The sequence below is a fragment of the Bos grunniens genome, chromosome 17 (assembly GCF_055505025.1).
Source record: "Bos grunniens cultivar Pamir isolate PY7600 chromosome 17, Bosgru_T2T1.0, whole genome shotgun sequence".
NCBI classification, from domain to species: domain Eukaryota; kingdom Metazoa; phylum Chordata; class Mammalia; order Artiodactyla; family Bovidae; genus Bos; species Bos grunniens.
Window position 1 is genome coordinate 67,679,691 of NC_141181.1, and position 13,813 is coordinate 67,693,503.

General features: G+C 44.9%; 1 protein-coding gene across 3 annotated transcripts in view; it reads right to left on the minus strand.

The window, feature by feature from the left end:
- Positions 1–2,180: 2,180 nt before the first annotated feature.
- Positions 2,181–13,813, minus strand: part of PITPNB (phosphatidylinositol transfer protein beta) — a 61,309-nt gene continuing 49,676 nt past the window's right edge. The window contains exons 9-12 of one of the 3 annotated variants that reach the window (XM_086348525.1): positions 10,474–10,584; positions 8,689–8,811; positions 5,390–5,475; positions 2,184–4,218 (exon numbers count right to left, since the gene is read on the minus strand). In XM_086348525.1, coding sequence (XP_086204651.1) covers positions 5,428–5,475; positions 8,689–8,811; positions 10,474–10,584 — 282 coding nt within the window. In that variant the 3' untranslated portion in view covers positions 2,184–4,218; positions 5,390–5,427. Of the gene's footprint in view, positions 4,219–5,389; positions 5,476–8,688; positions 8,812–10,473; positions 10,585–13,813 lie in introns of all 3 variants that reach the window. The other 2 variants (XM_086348523.1, XM_086348524.1) reach the window with 2 other exon arrangements.

A 13,813-nucleotide genomic window follows, 5' to 3' on the forward strand; every position in this document is an offset into this window, starting at 1 on the left:
AGCCTGTAAGAGCCAAGGGGAATGGACCGCTGGCGGTCATGCTAGACAGACGAAGGCTGTGTGGACAGTGGGCACTGGGCTTTGAAGAACTGGCAGGAGTCTGATGACTTAAGAGAGAAGGTGGTCTTCTCAGCTGTCTTCCAGAAGCAGACTGGAAATTCTCTAAGCTTTTCCCCTGTCGTTTGAAAACAGGGCACATTGAACACAAGCCATAGAAAAGCAACTGGTGGGCAACTGATATTTTTAAAGGTTCCTCTGTGATTCTTAGTGGAGCCAAGATTGAGAACTTTTGGTTTGCATGTGCTGAACTGCTTTGAACCAGTAGCCCAAGTGTAATAGAACACTCGAAGTTGTCTACTTTCTCTAATCCAACCTGGTTTAAGAACTGGTTTTGAAGAGATCGTGGTTAACATTTCCAAGTCAGAAAACGGCAAGTGACCCTGGCAGGGATCCTAGGAAGCATGCCCGGTAGGTGCTCCAGGGTCATCAGGACAACCTTGAACCCGTCTTCGAGCACCTTCCCTCCCTCCCTCCAATCGCTTGAAGGCCCCAACTCTTAAAACTCACGATGAGGGCAACTTGAAAAAATCAATTTTGGACCCACTCAACTCCTAACATCCAGTGGCTCTCAGTGGTATTAGGTCTGATTCCAAGAACAGAACATTCTCCTTCCACATGGTCAGAATAGGGAATTCTATGCCGACCCCTTGTCAACTTGACTGCTGAGGAGAAATGGATAAACAGCTGTTAATAGGTTGTCTTTTACTTCCTCAGAGACAAAACCTGAAGGGTAGATTGGGCTGGACTGTGAAACTTTATTGCTTAATGAGTTGAAAAGGAGAGAGGAAAGTGAGCTTTTTTAAAAGCCCGCTGTCAGGTCCAAGGGCTTCCCAGGTGGTTCGGTGGTAAAGAAGCTGCCTGTTAACACACGAGACACAGCAGATGCACGTTCGATCCCTGGGTCAGATCCCCTTGGAGGAGGAAATGGCAACACATTCCAGTATTTTTTAGCTGTAAAACCCCTTAGACAGAGGAGCCTGGTGGGCTACACTCCATGGGGCTGCAGAGTTGGACATGACTGAGCACAAGAGCCCAGGTCCTCAAGTGATTTTTAGCTGTGATTTACCAAAAGCCAGGATGCAGTCTGGTAAACGGATGGGACAGGAGGGGGAGAAATCACACGCAGGGGACACACCGTGTGCTGGAGGATACAGTGCCTTGGCTAACTCCGCACACCACAGCTGGGCCCCACGGCCACACAGGAGTCTGGGACTCGGTGAGGGGTCAGGAGGGAGCTCCCAGGGACCCCGCTACCTGGCTGCCTTCAGCCTGGACTTTCGCTTTCTCCTATGTGTGACTTGGATGACGTCTAAGGTGTCTCTCCACAAACTCTCTACTGCCAGACGACGACTCATCAGACGGAGCTGTCGTCTACATGTTCACACGCCGGTCTCCCACACTGGACTCTGCACTGCTGCTCACTGTGGCACCTCCAGGAGACCAGAGTGCCAGCTGTGGAAGTCAGCGCACTGCTGAACCCACAGATGACGGACGGTCCACGCGAATGCAGACACCACCTCTGAAGTAAAACACTGAGGAAATCACCTTGGAAAACACACACAAGAACACCTTGGAAATACAACATTACATTAAATCCATCTAGGGAGTTGGCCACCTCTCTGAAGGTTGAACTACTCTAGAATGTTAAGCTGGCACCATGAGAAAAATTATGTGTCTAAAACCAGAAGACTGGAAGCAACAAAGTCCTCAAAGAGGAGATGTGAAACCTGGCCCCAAAGCAAAAAGCCATGGTCTTGAAATGAGCAGAATCTAATGGCAAAATCCTGAGTACTTTAAAAAAATACTATGGGTTTTCAAAACAAAACTATAGGTTTTCCGTAATTTTCCCCTTAAAAAATAATTTTTTAGAAAACCTCTGAGAATAATATATAATACTTCTTTACTGTCAGCTTTCAGAGACAAAATTTAAGAAATCAAATGTAACAACTTAAAGTGGCATAGGCACACCTCAAGAACAGAGGTTTGCAATAAAAAAAAAAAAAGTTTCCCCCAAAGTGACAGTGCTGCACATCGCAGAATTCTTGAAAAAACAGCAGAGGTGGTTCACCGCGCTCTGAACCAGACGTGGCATCAGGTGAACAACCACTCAAGCACACAAGTGGCATTTTGTGATCAAATTTATTTTTTGTTTAAATTTCATTTACTTTGTTTTACTGTAATTTACACAAGAGACTTCCAAGTAAACTAGATATTTTACATTCACCACACATTCCCCCAAATCTCCACAGTTGTTAGAAAAACATTAAAATCCATGTGCTGGCCCGTCATTTCCATGTGCGCCCAAGCTCCCAAACGATGCTACAGATGCCAGTGAGTTAAGTTCATTAAAAGGAGAAGGGGAGACTCTACTTCACCAGATTAGCAATAATCTTCCTGGCATCAGACGCTTTGCAGACAATGATTATGCTCTTGACAAAACCCATCTTACAGCAGTGCCCAGAGAGTAGACGTCGGTTCTGATCCTGAGTACACAGAGGACACGTGCGATGTGGGGTCTGCAGCCGAGGGGAACTGGGTGCTGCCACGCGGGAGTGACCCTGCACAGCCATGTCCAGGCCACTGCGATCACTTCAGTGGGGACACAGGGCAGGAAACCAGGGAGCAGGGAGGGCGGGGCTGTCAGCGAATCAGATTACGAATATGGTATGACCACGGGGCCTGGCGTGGGGCAGGAGCGGTGGGAGGTTAAAGAAGATGGCTGGGACCTGAAGGCTTCAATAAGATTCTATTCGAGCTCCCAGGACTGACAGGAGAAGAACTAGACTTGGACAGAGAAAGATGATAGAAATCTTACCTAGCTATTATTCTTTTCTTTAAAAAAAATAAAAGGAAAAAAGAGGAAAAAAGGAGACCCGCAGCTTCTAGGCTACGTTTTCCCGATGCGTGTTCAGGGTGCGTTCCAATGATGTCCCAGGAGAGCACACCCCAGCGAGTGCAGCTGCGCTGGCCACGGGCTGGGCCTCTGTCTCCTGTGCAGACAGGCCTCGAGCTGCCTCTGAATCTCTTCCTGTCTCAGATGCAGCATCTCCCCCTCCAAGTATGTATTTCAACTCGAAAAGAGCAAAATGTCATCACTATCTGTGTTCTACCATGTTAAGTTGTGAGGAATCTAGATCATTTGCATAGTTTCCAAGCTGTAATTTCAGAAAACAGTCATTTTAGAAACAGAACTCCATGGAAGTGCTGTACTTCCAGTTTTTCTTAACGGCCTACAATCCTATTAATTTCTTCATCAATTTCTGTCTTTGCCTAACAGAAGCCTGAAAAATTATACAGTGTTTTTTTTTTTTTTTTTAATAAATCACAGACCGTCATTTCCATTTTTCCTAGACTTGATGTAGAAAAATACTTGAAATTTAAAATACAAAAATTCAATAAAAAATGGAATTTTTTTTAAAAGGAGCTTTATACCTCAGGGGAAAACAAGTAAAAACTGGCCTGTAACTCTTTACTAATAGATATTGTCCAATTTGGCTGTATGGTAATGAAAATCCAGAAACAAATGATTTTAAATACATTCAGAGTTTCATTCCAGATTCCTTGGAATACCAAAAGATTTTTAATAAACTTTCCTGTGGGATTCTGTTGATTATGGGACTAAAATTAAAATTTATAAGAGACTGATTTAAAAGAACAAAAAAGTAATAAAAGGCTATATATATGTGTGTGTGTGTGTGTGTGTGTGTGTATATATATATATATCTATCTTGGTCCACAACTTGCCATTTACGAAACATACCAGCTAGTATTACATTGCAGTCAATTCATCCATTAATGGTATTACTCTGATAATTATTAAAATCTGTTCCAGGTATATATACTGAAAATATTTTCTTTTGCATTCTTGCTGAAGATAGGTACAGTACTTTGGAGAAATTGTACTAATCCCTTCAGTATGTTTATATGTACATATATACACAAGTGTGTGTACTGGGATCTGTAGCTCTACATGCGTTTTATATACAGCTACAGATTGACACACACAAACATATATACACACGTAGCTGGGACCCGTGCCTCTGGGCACAGACCCACAAGCACACGTCTGGGAAACGTCAACACTGCAAGACATGGTCAGATTCTTCTTCACTCATCACTGGCTGCACTGGTTCCCCTTACTTGACCTTGATTACGTAACTGTAAGAAAAGCAAAAGACAGTCCAATGTGTTAAAATACAAAAAGACAAAAAGACACACAAAAAACGTTAGACCACAGCTTGTCACAATCATTCTCTAGGGAAAAAATCCTCAATGTAGCAAAATTTCTGGCAGACAGTATACCCCAACTACTGCATTTTTTTAACCTCTTGATTCAGGTCTTGCTAAGAGCATAATATTTTGTTTCATCAGAGGGAAAATAAATTAGAAGCAGAAATAAATGACAGAAACTCAGGAAAACTTAATGAAAGTAACAATAAATTTTTTAAAAATTTTACGTGAACACTGAATTTTAAGAAAAGGGCTTTTGGAGGAGCCCTGGTGGAGTCCATCCTTTCTTACTTGGCGCTGCTTTCCTTCAGGACTGAACACCGCTTGTGCAGCAGCTGAAGAGCAGGCAGTACATGTCGGGGGCAGCAAAGACACAGCAGGTGGGAGCACTGCTCTGTCTCGTCATCTCCTCAGGAAACGCCACAGTTCAGCGCTAACAAGTGGCAACGGCATACTGCCTATTCTGTTTACCCATCCTGGTCTCAACACGTGGGCTAGGTTCTGATGTTCTCTTTTCTCCCCTATAAGAAAATCTCTTATCTGGCGTGTAAATGTGTGTGAACGAAGTAACACCATACAAATATTTCACACTGGAAATGAAAACCAGTGTATTTACACATATTAAAGCTAAATGTAAAGATACTTGAAGAGTCAACATGAAGGAGGACTTTTTGGTATTCAGAAAAAATTTCAAATTAAATGAATTACTGACCCTCATGGCATGGGATGAAGGATCTTTGATTTTAAATGGTTTCATATGTTTCCTTACTAACCACAAAAGGTCCTAGTGAGAAACAGGTCAGGTAACTGGCTATCGATGGGAAATTGGCTGCATGGTGAGTGAGTGTGCTTGGCAGCTGGATTCTAGCCTGCAACACGAAGAACTAACTTGGGATTACTACATTCAACCTGCTCCACAGATGAAATTCTTATACGATAGTAACTCGTGTTCACTGTCTATGTCTGACATATATTAAATTCTCTTAAATTCTAAAAATTAAACCACATTTAACACACTGTCTCTATTCAGCAAGTTAACTACCCATTACCAAAAAGGTTCTGGTTTTTAAACATTCTTTTCACCCAGGTCTTCACTTACACAGTTTGGTATTGTCTCTGACCCTACAGGGGACTCATCTAGACATCAGCAGCCGACGTGCCTCGGACGGAACCCTTCTTACGCATCTAAACGTAAAATAAGATCGTGAGCTGCTGAAATCACAGGCTCTACATCGGGTTAGTAGCAAAGGGAGAAAAAGACCTTGAAGAGATTGTGAAGTGACCGCTGCCTGTTTACAAGCAGATATCCACGTCAAAAATGAAGTTCTGAGGCCATTCTAGTTACCTTGATCCAAAGAAAATCTTGCAAAAGGCTTTTTTTTCTTACACAGCACAAAAAAACATGTTAATATCTATTCTCGGAAACAGGAAACAAAAGCCTGCAGACTGATGACGTGAAATTATCAAAGATCACCAGGGTGAGCGAACTGCTCACCAACACAGTGTGAGAAAATGCCCTGATGGTCTGGTTCACTTTTTCACAGTCCTTGGACCAGAGGAAGCCGTGTGGTGTGGCCACCTCTGGCTTCTGAGACCAGTGTCCCTCAGAGGAGTTCTTCACGGTAAGTGTATTTAAGAGCGGGAGGCGAAGGAAGAACAAGAGCGCACAGGGACAGTGCACAGAGAAACAGGGGCACAAGGGTGCATCACCAAGGAGCAAAGGGAGCTCAGCCCCTCCCACCACCCTCCCCTCAAGGGCCAGGGAAGAACAAGCCTAAAGCTGCCCTAAGTACTCCTTCAGTTGCTGGGCCTAATCTCAGTGTTTCTCTGTGGGATAACAAGCTCGGGCATTCCTCTCATGCCTGACCTCTCAGAGATGCTTTGCCTTCTCTCCAGGGCCAAAACCCATTTGAAAGAAATCCAATTCTTAAAATATTTGAGAATTAAGAAAAGAACTACAACACATCAAATTCTACCATCAGGTGTCAGGGAAACAAGACCTCAAGGAAAGGGGAAATGCCTCGGTGGTGAAGAGGACGTGGAAATGGTAGGCACTCTGGCCTGCAGGCATGCTGCTGCCCAGACTGAGAAGACGCCAGCAAACCAACCGTCAGGGCTCAGAGCAGCAGCAACGTGATGCGGAATAAAGCTGTCCCTGGTGACCTGGAGCGAAATAACCTATGTGGGATTTAACATTAAGATGACCAGCACTTAACCCTGAAATCTGACTTGAAGTATTTTTGAAATACTTCAACGAAGACACTGCCATGGACTCCCAACCCTGAACCAAGGACAGATTCCTACCCACTTTATGAGGGAATCTGTCAGTTTAGGCCACATGGGTACAATCACGATGTTTTCTGATAAGCTGGGTTTCTGTGTGACTACCTGACACCTTCTTTTCAAGTGCAATTCCCAATTCACGATTGACAGGTGTGCCTGGAGACGCAGCTGGGCCTGCAGGTCCGCCACAGGTGGGGGACAGTCACCACCTCCTGGTGGCGCTGTGCTCGGATGTCTGAGACTAAAACGCTGACAGGGAAGTGAGCGCCGCCCCCCACCCCGGGAAAGAGGCGGCCTCAGCCGTCTGCCTGAGGGCTCCGCCCGCTACCCTTTGGCCATCACCACCCTTCCTCATGATAGGAGTGGGGCCTCAGCACAGAAATCAAAAGAAAGCCTCCTTCCTGAGAGTTCAAACCAGCACAAGGAAGTCCGTTTTTGGTTTTTTAACTGGTGCTGGCAAATCCCTTTTTGGAGATGCCAAAGCTGTACCATAAACTTACTAAGGATGAGGGTGTAACCCTGGTCTTTCTTTTCAGTGTTCAGCTGACACCCGTGGCTTGGAGGGGCTAGAGGCAGAGCTGGTGGCTCTCTGGAGCCTGGAGCACCCGGCAGGAGTGGAACCAGGCAAGGCGGGGAAAGGGGCCGAGACCGTGTGGTGGTGAAGGGCGCTGCTTAGAGAAGGGCGTCTGACTCGAGAGAAACAGTGCGACAGATGTGGGACAGAGGCGTCACAGGAAGATAGCAAGCACCCTTAGCTTACTCTCGCCTGTTTAAACATCCCGCCTGGGGCCAGCCTAGAAGTACGGGCAAGGGGCGGTCTTCTGTACTAGCCATCCTATCACCCCGCTCCCAAGGCCCAGAACTCAGAGCCATGCCGTTTAGTGTGAGGAACTGAGGTCGGCGAGGCCTCTACTGGCTGGCCTGCAAACCAAACCCTGATTTATAATGTTGTTACTATGGGGGAAACATGTTCCAAATTTCAAAAACTGAACTTAAAAACTTTTGGAACAAAATCCATTCATAAGCTGGAGGCTGCTTAAAGTTTACTTTACATATAAGATAAGGTTAAAACATTTTATTGCCTTATAAAGAAAATATGTGCTAGTCCTCTCAGAAGGTTTGTATAAAGCTAATTAGAAGCAGATCTGCTGTAATCACCAAAAGTAAGCAATTTTAAACACAGATTCTTTACAATGCTATGTGCCAGACAAATAGATTTCCTTCTGTGCCAAAGAACCTGATTTGCTGCCAGTCTCCTGTGATTAAATGGAGTTCCTGCCTCACACACAGGCGTTCGTCAAATACTCCCCTCCTGCCTGCGGAGCTTCCCAAACTGGGACTGCTGGCAGGACTCTGGATGACTGCATGGAAACCGAGAGCCTTCGCTGGACATCCCTTGCGGGGCCTTACTTTCAACTGAGAAGCGCAGCCTGGAGCAAAAGCAAAACCAGACACAGGCAAGAGTAGGTGGGGAAGAACCATCCGCTCTGGGAGGAAGGGGGTGCTCGCGAGCTGCAGGGCTGGCTCACAGGTATGGGGAGGAGCTGGGATGGGCTGCACTTTCTGAGACGTGGCCCGCAGGCCTCCATCCCAGGGATCACCTGGATTTCTGCCCCAAGCTTGTAAGAAATAAGGAGTCGTTACTGGCTGTGGGAGGGAGGAGGCACTTCTGGAATCAGTGACAATACCACTAGCTTTCTTATCTTGGCTACAGAAGAGGGAACTAGGACTTACTGTACTAGCAGTAATAACCTATTGTGATAATAAAATGACAGAGGCAACTTGGCCTAAGTTAAGCGAATGCCTAAAAGGACTGTGAACCAGGCACCATCACAGAGAACCAGCACGTGCAAGGGAATACAAAACCAGTGGACATTTTACGGGTAACAAATTCTAGATCAACAGAGTTCTAGTCTACTTGCATAAAGATGCTCAATAAAAGAGAAATCAGAATAGAAAGATATTAGTGTCTAAGAAACCAGAGTTTAACAAGGATATAGACAGGAAGAAATGGCTTTCAATAACACTTGCCCTCATTTTAAATCTAAACTTATTAAGCACGGACACAGTTTTAGAAAAGGGAAATCAGAGAATTTCCACAGAATGAAGTCTTACTGTTTCTAGTTCTTTCTGAGTTTCATCTTCCATTCTCCTAATGTCTTCCATTGTCAGATCAATCCACTTGTCAATCCAACAAAAAAGCTGGCGATGAAAGTTTGTAAATATCCTTTTTTCTTGCTTTTAAAACAAAAGAAAGTATTGTAAGATGGCAAAACTCTAACATTAAAAACATTTTTTGCTTTATATGCCCCAGTTAACCCATGAAATGACATATTCTTGGCTTGAAAAGACCACTGTTTCAATTAGTGAAAATCTTAATTCCATCCTATTAACATTTTGTAAAGCAAAATAAAAAGAAACATCTCCCTGAGAAATGTGAAAGGATTCTCCTTGCAAAGGCAGAATGATTTGTCAGAAACTGTAAAAAACGTGGTTGACGCGTTCAGATCCAACACGAGCTCCAGCCAGACCCAGCTTATTTTTACATTTTTCTAATGTCAATGACCTAAGGTCAATCTGACTTCTGCTACAGAACCATACATTGTCATTTTCCCCTGCAATTCAAAGAAATACTGTGAGGCGGAATATAGCAGGTACTGGAAGAATTGGATTCTTCAGAATAAGATGTTTTATTAAATTAGGAATTACTACATACTCTCCATTTATTTTCCTGCTCTAGTATTACTATTAATAGGTATATATATGTATGTGTATGTGTGTGTGTGTGTGCATACATAAAATTAGTGACTTTAACGTATGTAATTCGTGGCTTTAACTGCTGGATTATTTAAGTTTTACTATACTTTCCAGAGAAGAGAGAAAAGTGCAATGAACAGTGAGTACTTTAATATTTCTGGACAATCTTCAACTTAAATTTTTTTTTCCGTGAACAGAAGGGACCTCATCAATTATATGTGTAACTTCTTTATCAGAACTGGCTTGTTAACCTATTATTCTGATCCAAGAGGAAGAAAGAGAGCCAGTGTTCATAGTGCCTGCTATGGCCAACTGCAAGCAGGCTTAGGAATAATTTAAGACCCTTTAAAAAAAAAAAAAAAAAAAAAGTTAGATCAGTTACAGTTTAAAAGTAGAAGTGACGGTGAAACTCAGATACAACTAGTTGTGGGAAGTTCCAAGATAACACAGGGGCTTCTAAATAATGACAATGGAGACAATTCACAGACATCTATGAATTATTCACCGTACAGGAAAATTAAATACCAAAGAAACTTTCATATTCCCTACAAGATTACAATCACCAGTATCTATGCAACTGCAATTCTCCCCTTTTTCTAGATCAAAACACTTGTGTTACTATCTCTTGAATGAAGACATAAAAAAGAGGTAATGAGAACCAGGATCCTCAGATCATGTCACTGCAGGTTCGGCGTAACCATTCCCAGCGAGGACCTCCGAGGAGGACGTCCCACCAGAAAGTGCGAAGTTCACAGAGAGCACCGTCCGGAGAGACCTGTGGGCCCACCAGGAACAGAGGAGCCTCAACAGCAAGGCCTGGCCTCTCCCCTCCAGCCAGGGCCGGGATCCAGGTTCCCTTGGGGACATGCCAAGGGCTCCGCACAGAAGAGCCGGGTAAGCCATCAGGAAAGCACTTGGCACAAAAAGAATGCTTTGCTCTTCCCCAGAGAAAGCCCCTTAGAGCCTCCGCTGGTGTCTGATTTTGCTGTTTGTAGGGAGAAAAAGGAGGGCAGAGAGGCATTATACTGGGACAAGAATTTCACCCAAATGAGAAGGAAAAGGTGGCAAGAGAGACAACACCCCACTCACGGCTACCTGCAGTCTTAACCCACACTTAGTCACAGCGTTTGGGACAGGCTTTACCTTCTGGATGAAGTTTTCTACTTTGCTCTGCAGGCCCCACCACTTGAATTTGATGGTCACCAGCTTGTAGGCACACATCTGAGGACAGTCAGGGTTGTTTGCCAGCTCCTTCTGGATGAGGAAAAGCAAAAATGGGAAATCGCGACTTGAACGTTTAAGTCTTGATTAAAGCTGACTGCTGTGTAACAACATCACAGACGTCTACGAAGAAAATCACACTGTATGGTTTAATGCGGGTACCTGAGAATCTGAAATCATTTTAGCAAAAGCAGCAGCATTCCCGTGCTGCCGACCCTCCTTCCACAGAGCAGGCTACTTCCTGTTTCTACAATTTAACAGGCACAGCGCTCTGCCTCAAATCACACTATTCGGAATTCACATTAAGTACCAAATTCTATTCACATCGTGTCAATAGCACGCCTTTACTACGTGGAGGTCTTCCTAACGCCATTATTGCACTCCCACCGTGGATGTGCTGGGGCCTCAGTAAGAACACCATGAGGAAGTTTGTCTTCTAGCGCTGGCAAGCGCAGGGGCACTGCTGTTAATTGAGGTATTTTCCAACCAAATGAGGGGACATGAAAAGGTATGTAGTAGCAAAAATCATCTATCATCACCAAGTATTTGGAAGCAAATTCCACGCGTCAGGACTTTAATTTCCACGAGTAATTATATCTCATAGTTTAAATGTAGTTGAGAGTTAGGATACAAAAGGGAAAATAATGGGGGGAAAAAAAAGCAAGGGAGAAAGGGTGGGGAACTATCTGGATTGGAAAAACAAAATGTTTATAATTTACTTTCATAAGAAAACAAAAAAGCAATTAGAATTTGGATTCTCAAAACATGTTACCCTAGGTCCAAGAGTATGAAAACTTACTCTGGATTTTTAGGTTCAGAAATAAGAAAAGAAAAAAAATTGGAGTGGAGAGAAGGAGTGAGAGGAGGCAGAAAAGGAGGGAAAAAACAAACACGACAAAGTGTTAACAACTGTCAAATCTAGGTGGAGGTGTTTACAGTTCTCTGCTTCTGGTTTCTTGACTGCTTTTGAAATTTTTCATTATAAAAATTGGTGGGGGGTGGGCATTGCAACCCACAGCACTGCTGATGATCTCTGTGGTGCAACTCAGCACAGGCGGCTGTCCTGGCACAACACACGAGCAGGTTTACTTGGGGGAGAGGGGTGAGCTGGGGGAGAGTGTGAACCAGGAGCTCAGCGCACACTTCAGTGTCCTCACCATGGACCCACTGTGCATCATGGGGTTCTCCCACGGCGGTGAGTGCAGGAGACGGAATGCCTGCCTGCTGGAGCAGAGAGCCTGGGAGGGGCCCACAGCAGTGAGCGAAGGCAGCCTCAGACCTGCGCCTGGACCTCCCAGTCCAGCCCGGAAGGTGGGTCAGGCTCAAAGATTCCCAGGTGGCAGAGGTGGGGACCCCCGGCAGTGGGGAGGGCAAGGGCTGTCCTGCCATCTCCCGGCTCAGTCCTGGTGTACTTCCAAGAGCACAGCCATATCTCAGGACTGTCATCAGGACTAAATAAGGCAGGGTATGTATGCTCCGTGCTTAGCTGGTGGGACTCAGCTGAGCATGCATTAGTTCTCTCTCCTTTATTCTTACATAGAGTTCAAAGAGTAACTTGAATATGCAAAACAGCTTTTCAAGAAAGTTTCTCAAAAGAGTAGCAAGTTAGAGGGGCCCTTTCTACAGAAACTAAATTACGGGGTGAAAAGGCACATGCCTTTTACAAGGGTCCTCCCCTTCTCGCTCACTGCTCTCAGGGTCACCCAGCACTCGAGACACCGGCACCGGTGCAGCCACCCCAGGCGCCCCTGCCGCCTGCTGCGCCTCCCTCACACGCTCTCCACTGGCAGCAACTTCGCTGTGTGTGAGCAAGTGTTTCCAGCCAGCCACAGGTACATGCATTTTTTAAATGATGAATTTCTGGGTCTTATTCTAAAGCCTCAAGATTATTCTTCATTTATGTAATCATAGCAACCAGGCCACATTTCACTTCCCCCCACCTCCCCCTTCAAACCCTCAATAATGTTCCAGTTTCAAGTGAATTCTATGATACATGAAAAAAAATTCCACTTTGGTATTATTAATAGGACTCAAAAGTTCTGTAGAGACCTGCATGATTGATCATCTTTTCTCAGAAAACGTCTTCTGTAATAACATTTCACCTTCTGAATAATGACCTGGTACATGGATTAAATCAATGAGGCAGCACCACAAGCATTTAAATACAAACATTACATACAGCAAACTGTCCTTTCGTAGGTGAGTTCTATGTCAGCAGAGAAACTTGACTAGCTTATAGCTCTATTTTTCCAATTTCCTTCCCATAAAACAGAGAACAATGTTAAAATTCAGCATGGATGGGTACATGTGTGTGTGCACGCACGTGTGCACACACACACACACACCCTTAATTTGTGAACAAGTTTAATTCACCAAGTATTAACTGGGCATCATTTACAACCCAATCTGTGCTAGGTGTTATCAGAGGACACAGGTGGCTGGTAGACAGGAAAGTAACTGTGTATAAAAGCAACGATGAAAGCACTACCCTTGGCGCCGACAGTCTCTGCCAGAAGGGCACCTACTGTGGGTGCTGCGCCCTGGACTCCCATCTCTGACCTGCAGGCCCTGCACTTAACTGAACTGGGCTCTGGGGTCTACAAGTCAGTCCACAGCCTTCCCCAGCGGGCAGCGAGCTTCTCAGGGCCCAGCCTCGTTGAAATGTCAATGACAAGGCTGGTCGTTTACAGATCATTTTTTCAATAAGCGATGAGCCAGTGTGGAGGTGCGCTCTTATCCAATGAGGGTCAGTGACAACGCTCACATAAAGTACATCTGGGTGTACGCAGAATAAGGCATTTAACACAGTGAGGCACGCCTAACAGCAGTGCCAGACTAGGAGTAAGGGGCTTGGGCTGCAAAGTAACCTATGTAATGTAGTCGGGGTTCTTCCCCGCCCCCGCCAGCCAGTAGAAGTGAACACTGGGCTCCATTTGACCTACTTATCCCCCACTGATGTGCCACTGAAAGCAGGGGTGTGAGCTGGGTGTGAGGGGTGGGGCTGGCCCAGGGCTACAGGAGCTAGGCTCATGTCCCTCATGTCCAATGGCTCATCTTAAAACTTGCTATAGTTTTGCATTTTATTCTATAATATGCCCAGGCTTAACGAATATCCTCCTGCCCACCAACTCTGGCTGAAACGTCCTCTTGGTGGAGAACCTCTGATACACCACGGATTAGCCCTAAGACACCTTCCAGGAATGGAACATTCCAAGGTCCCTATTAATTATGGATTACTGAGAGCTTCATTCTCAAACTCCAA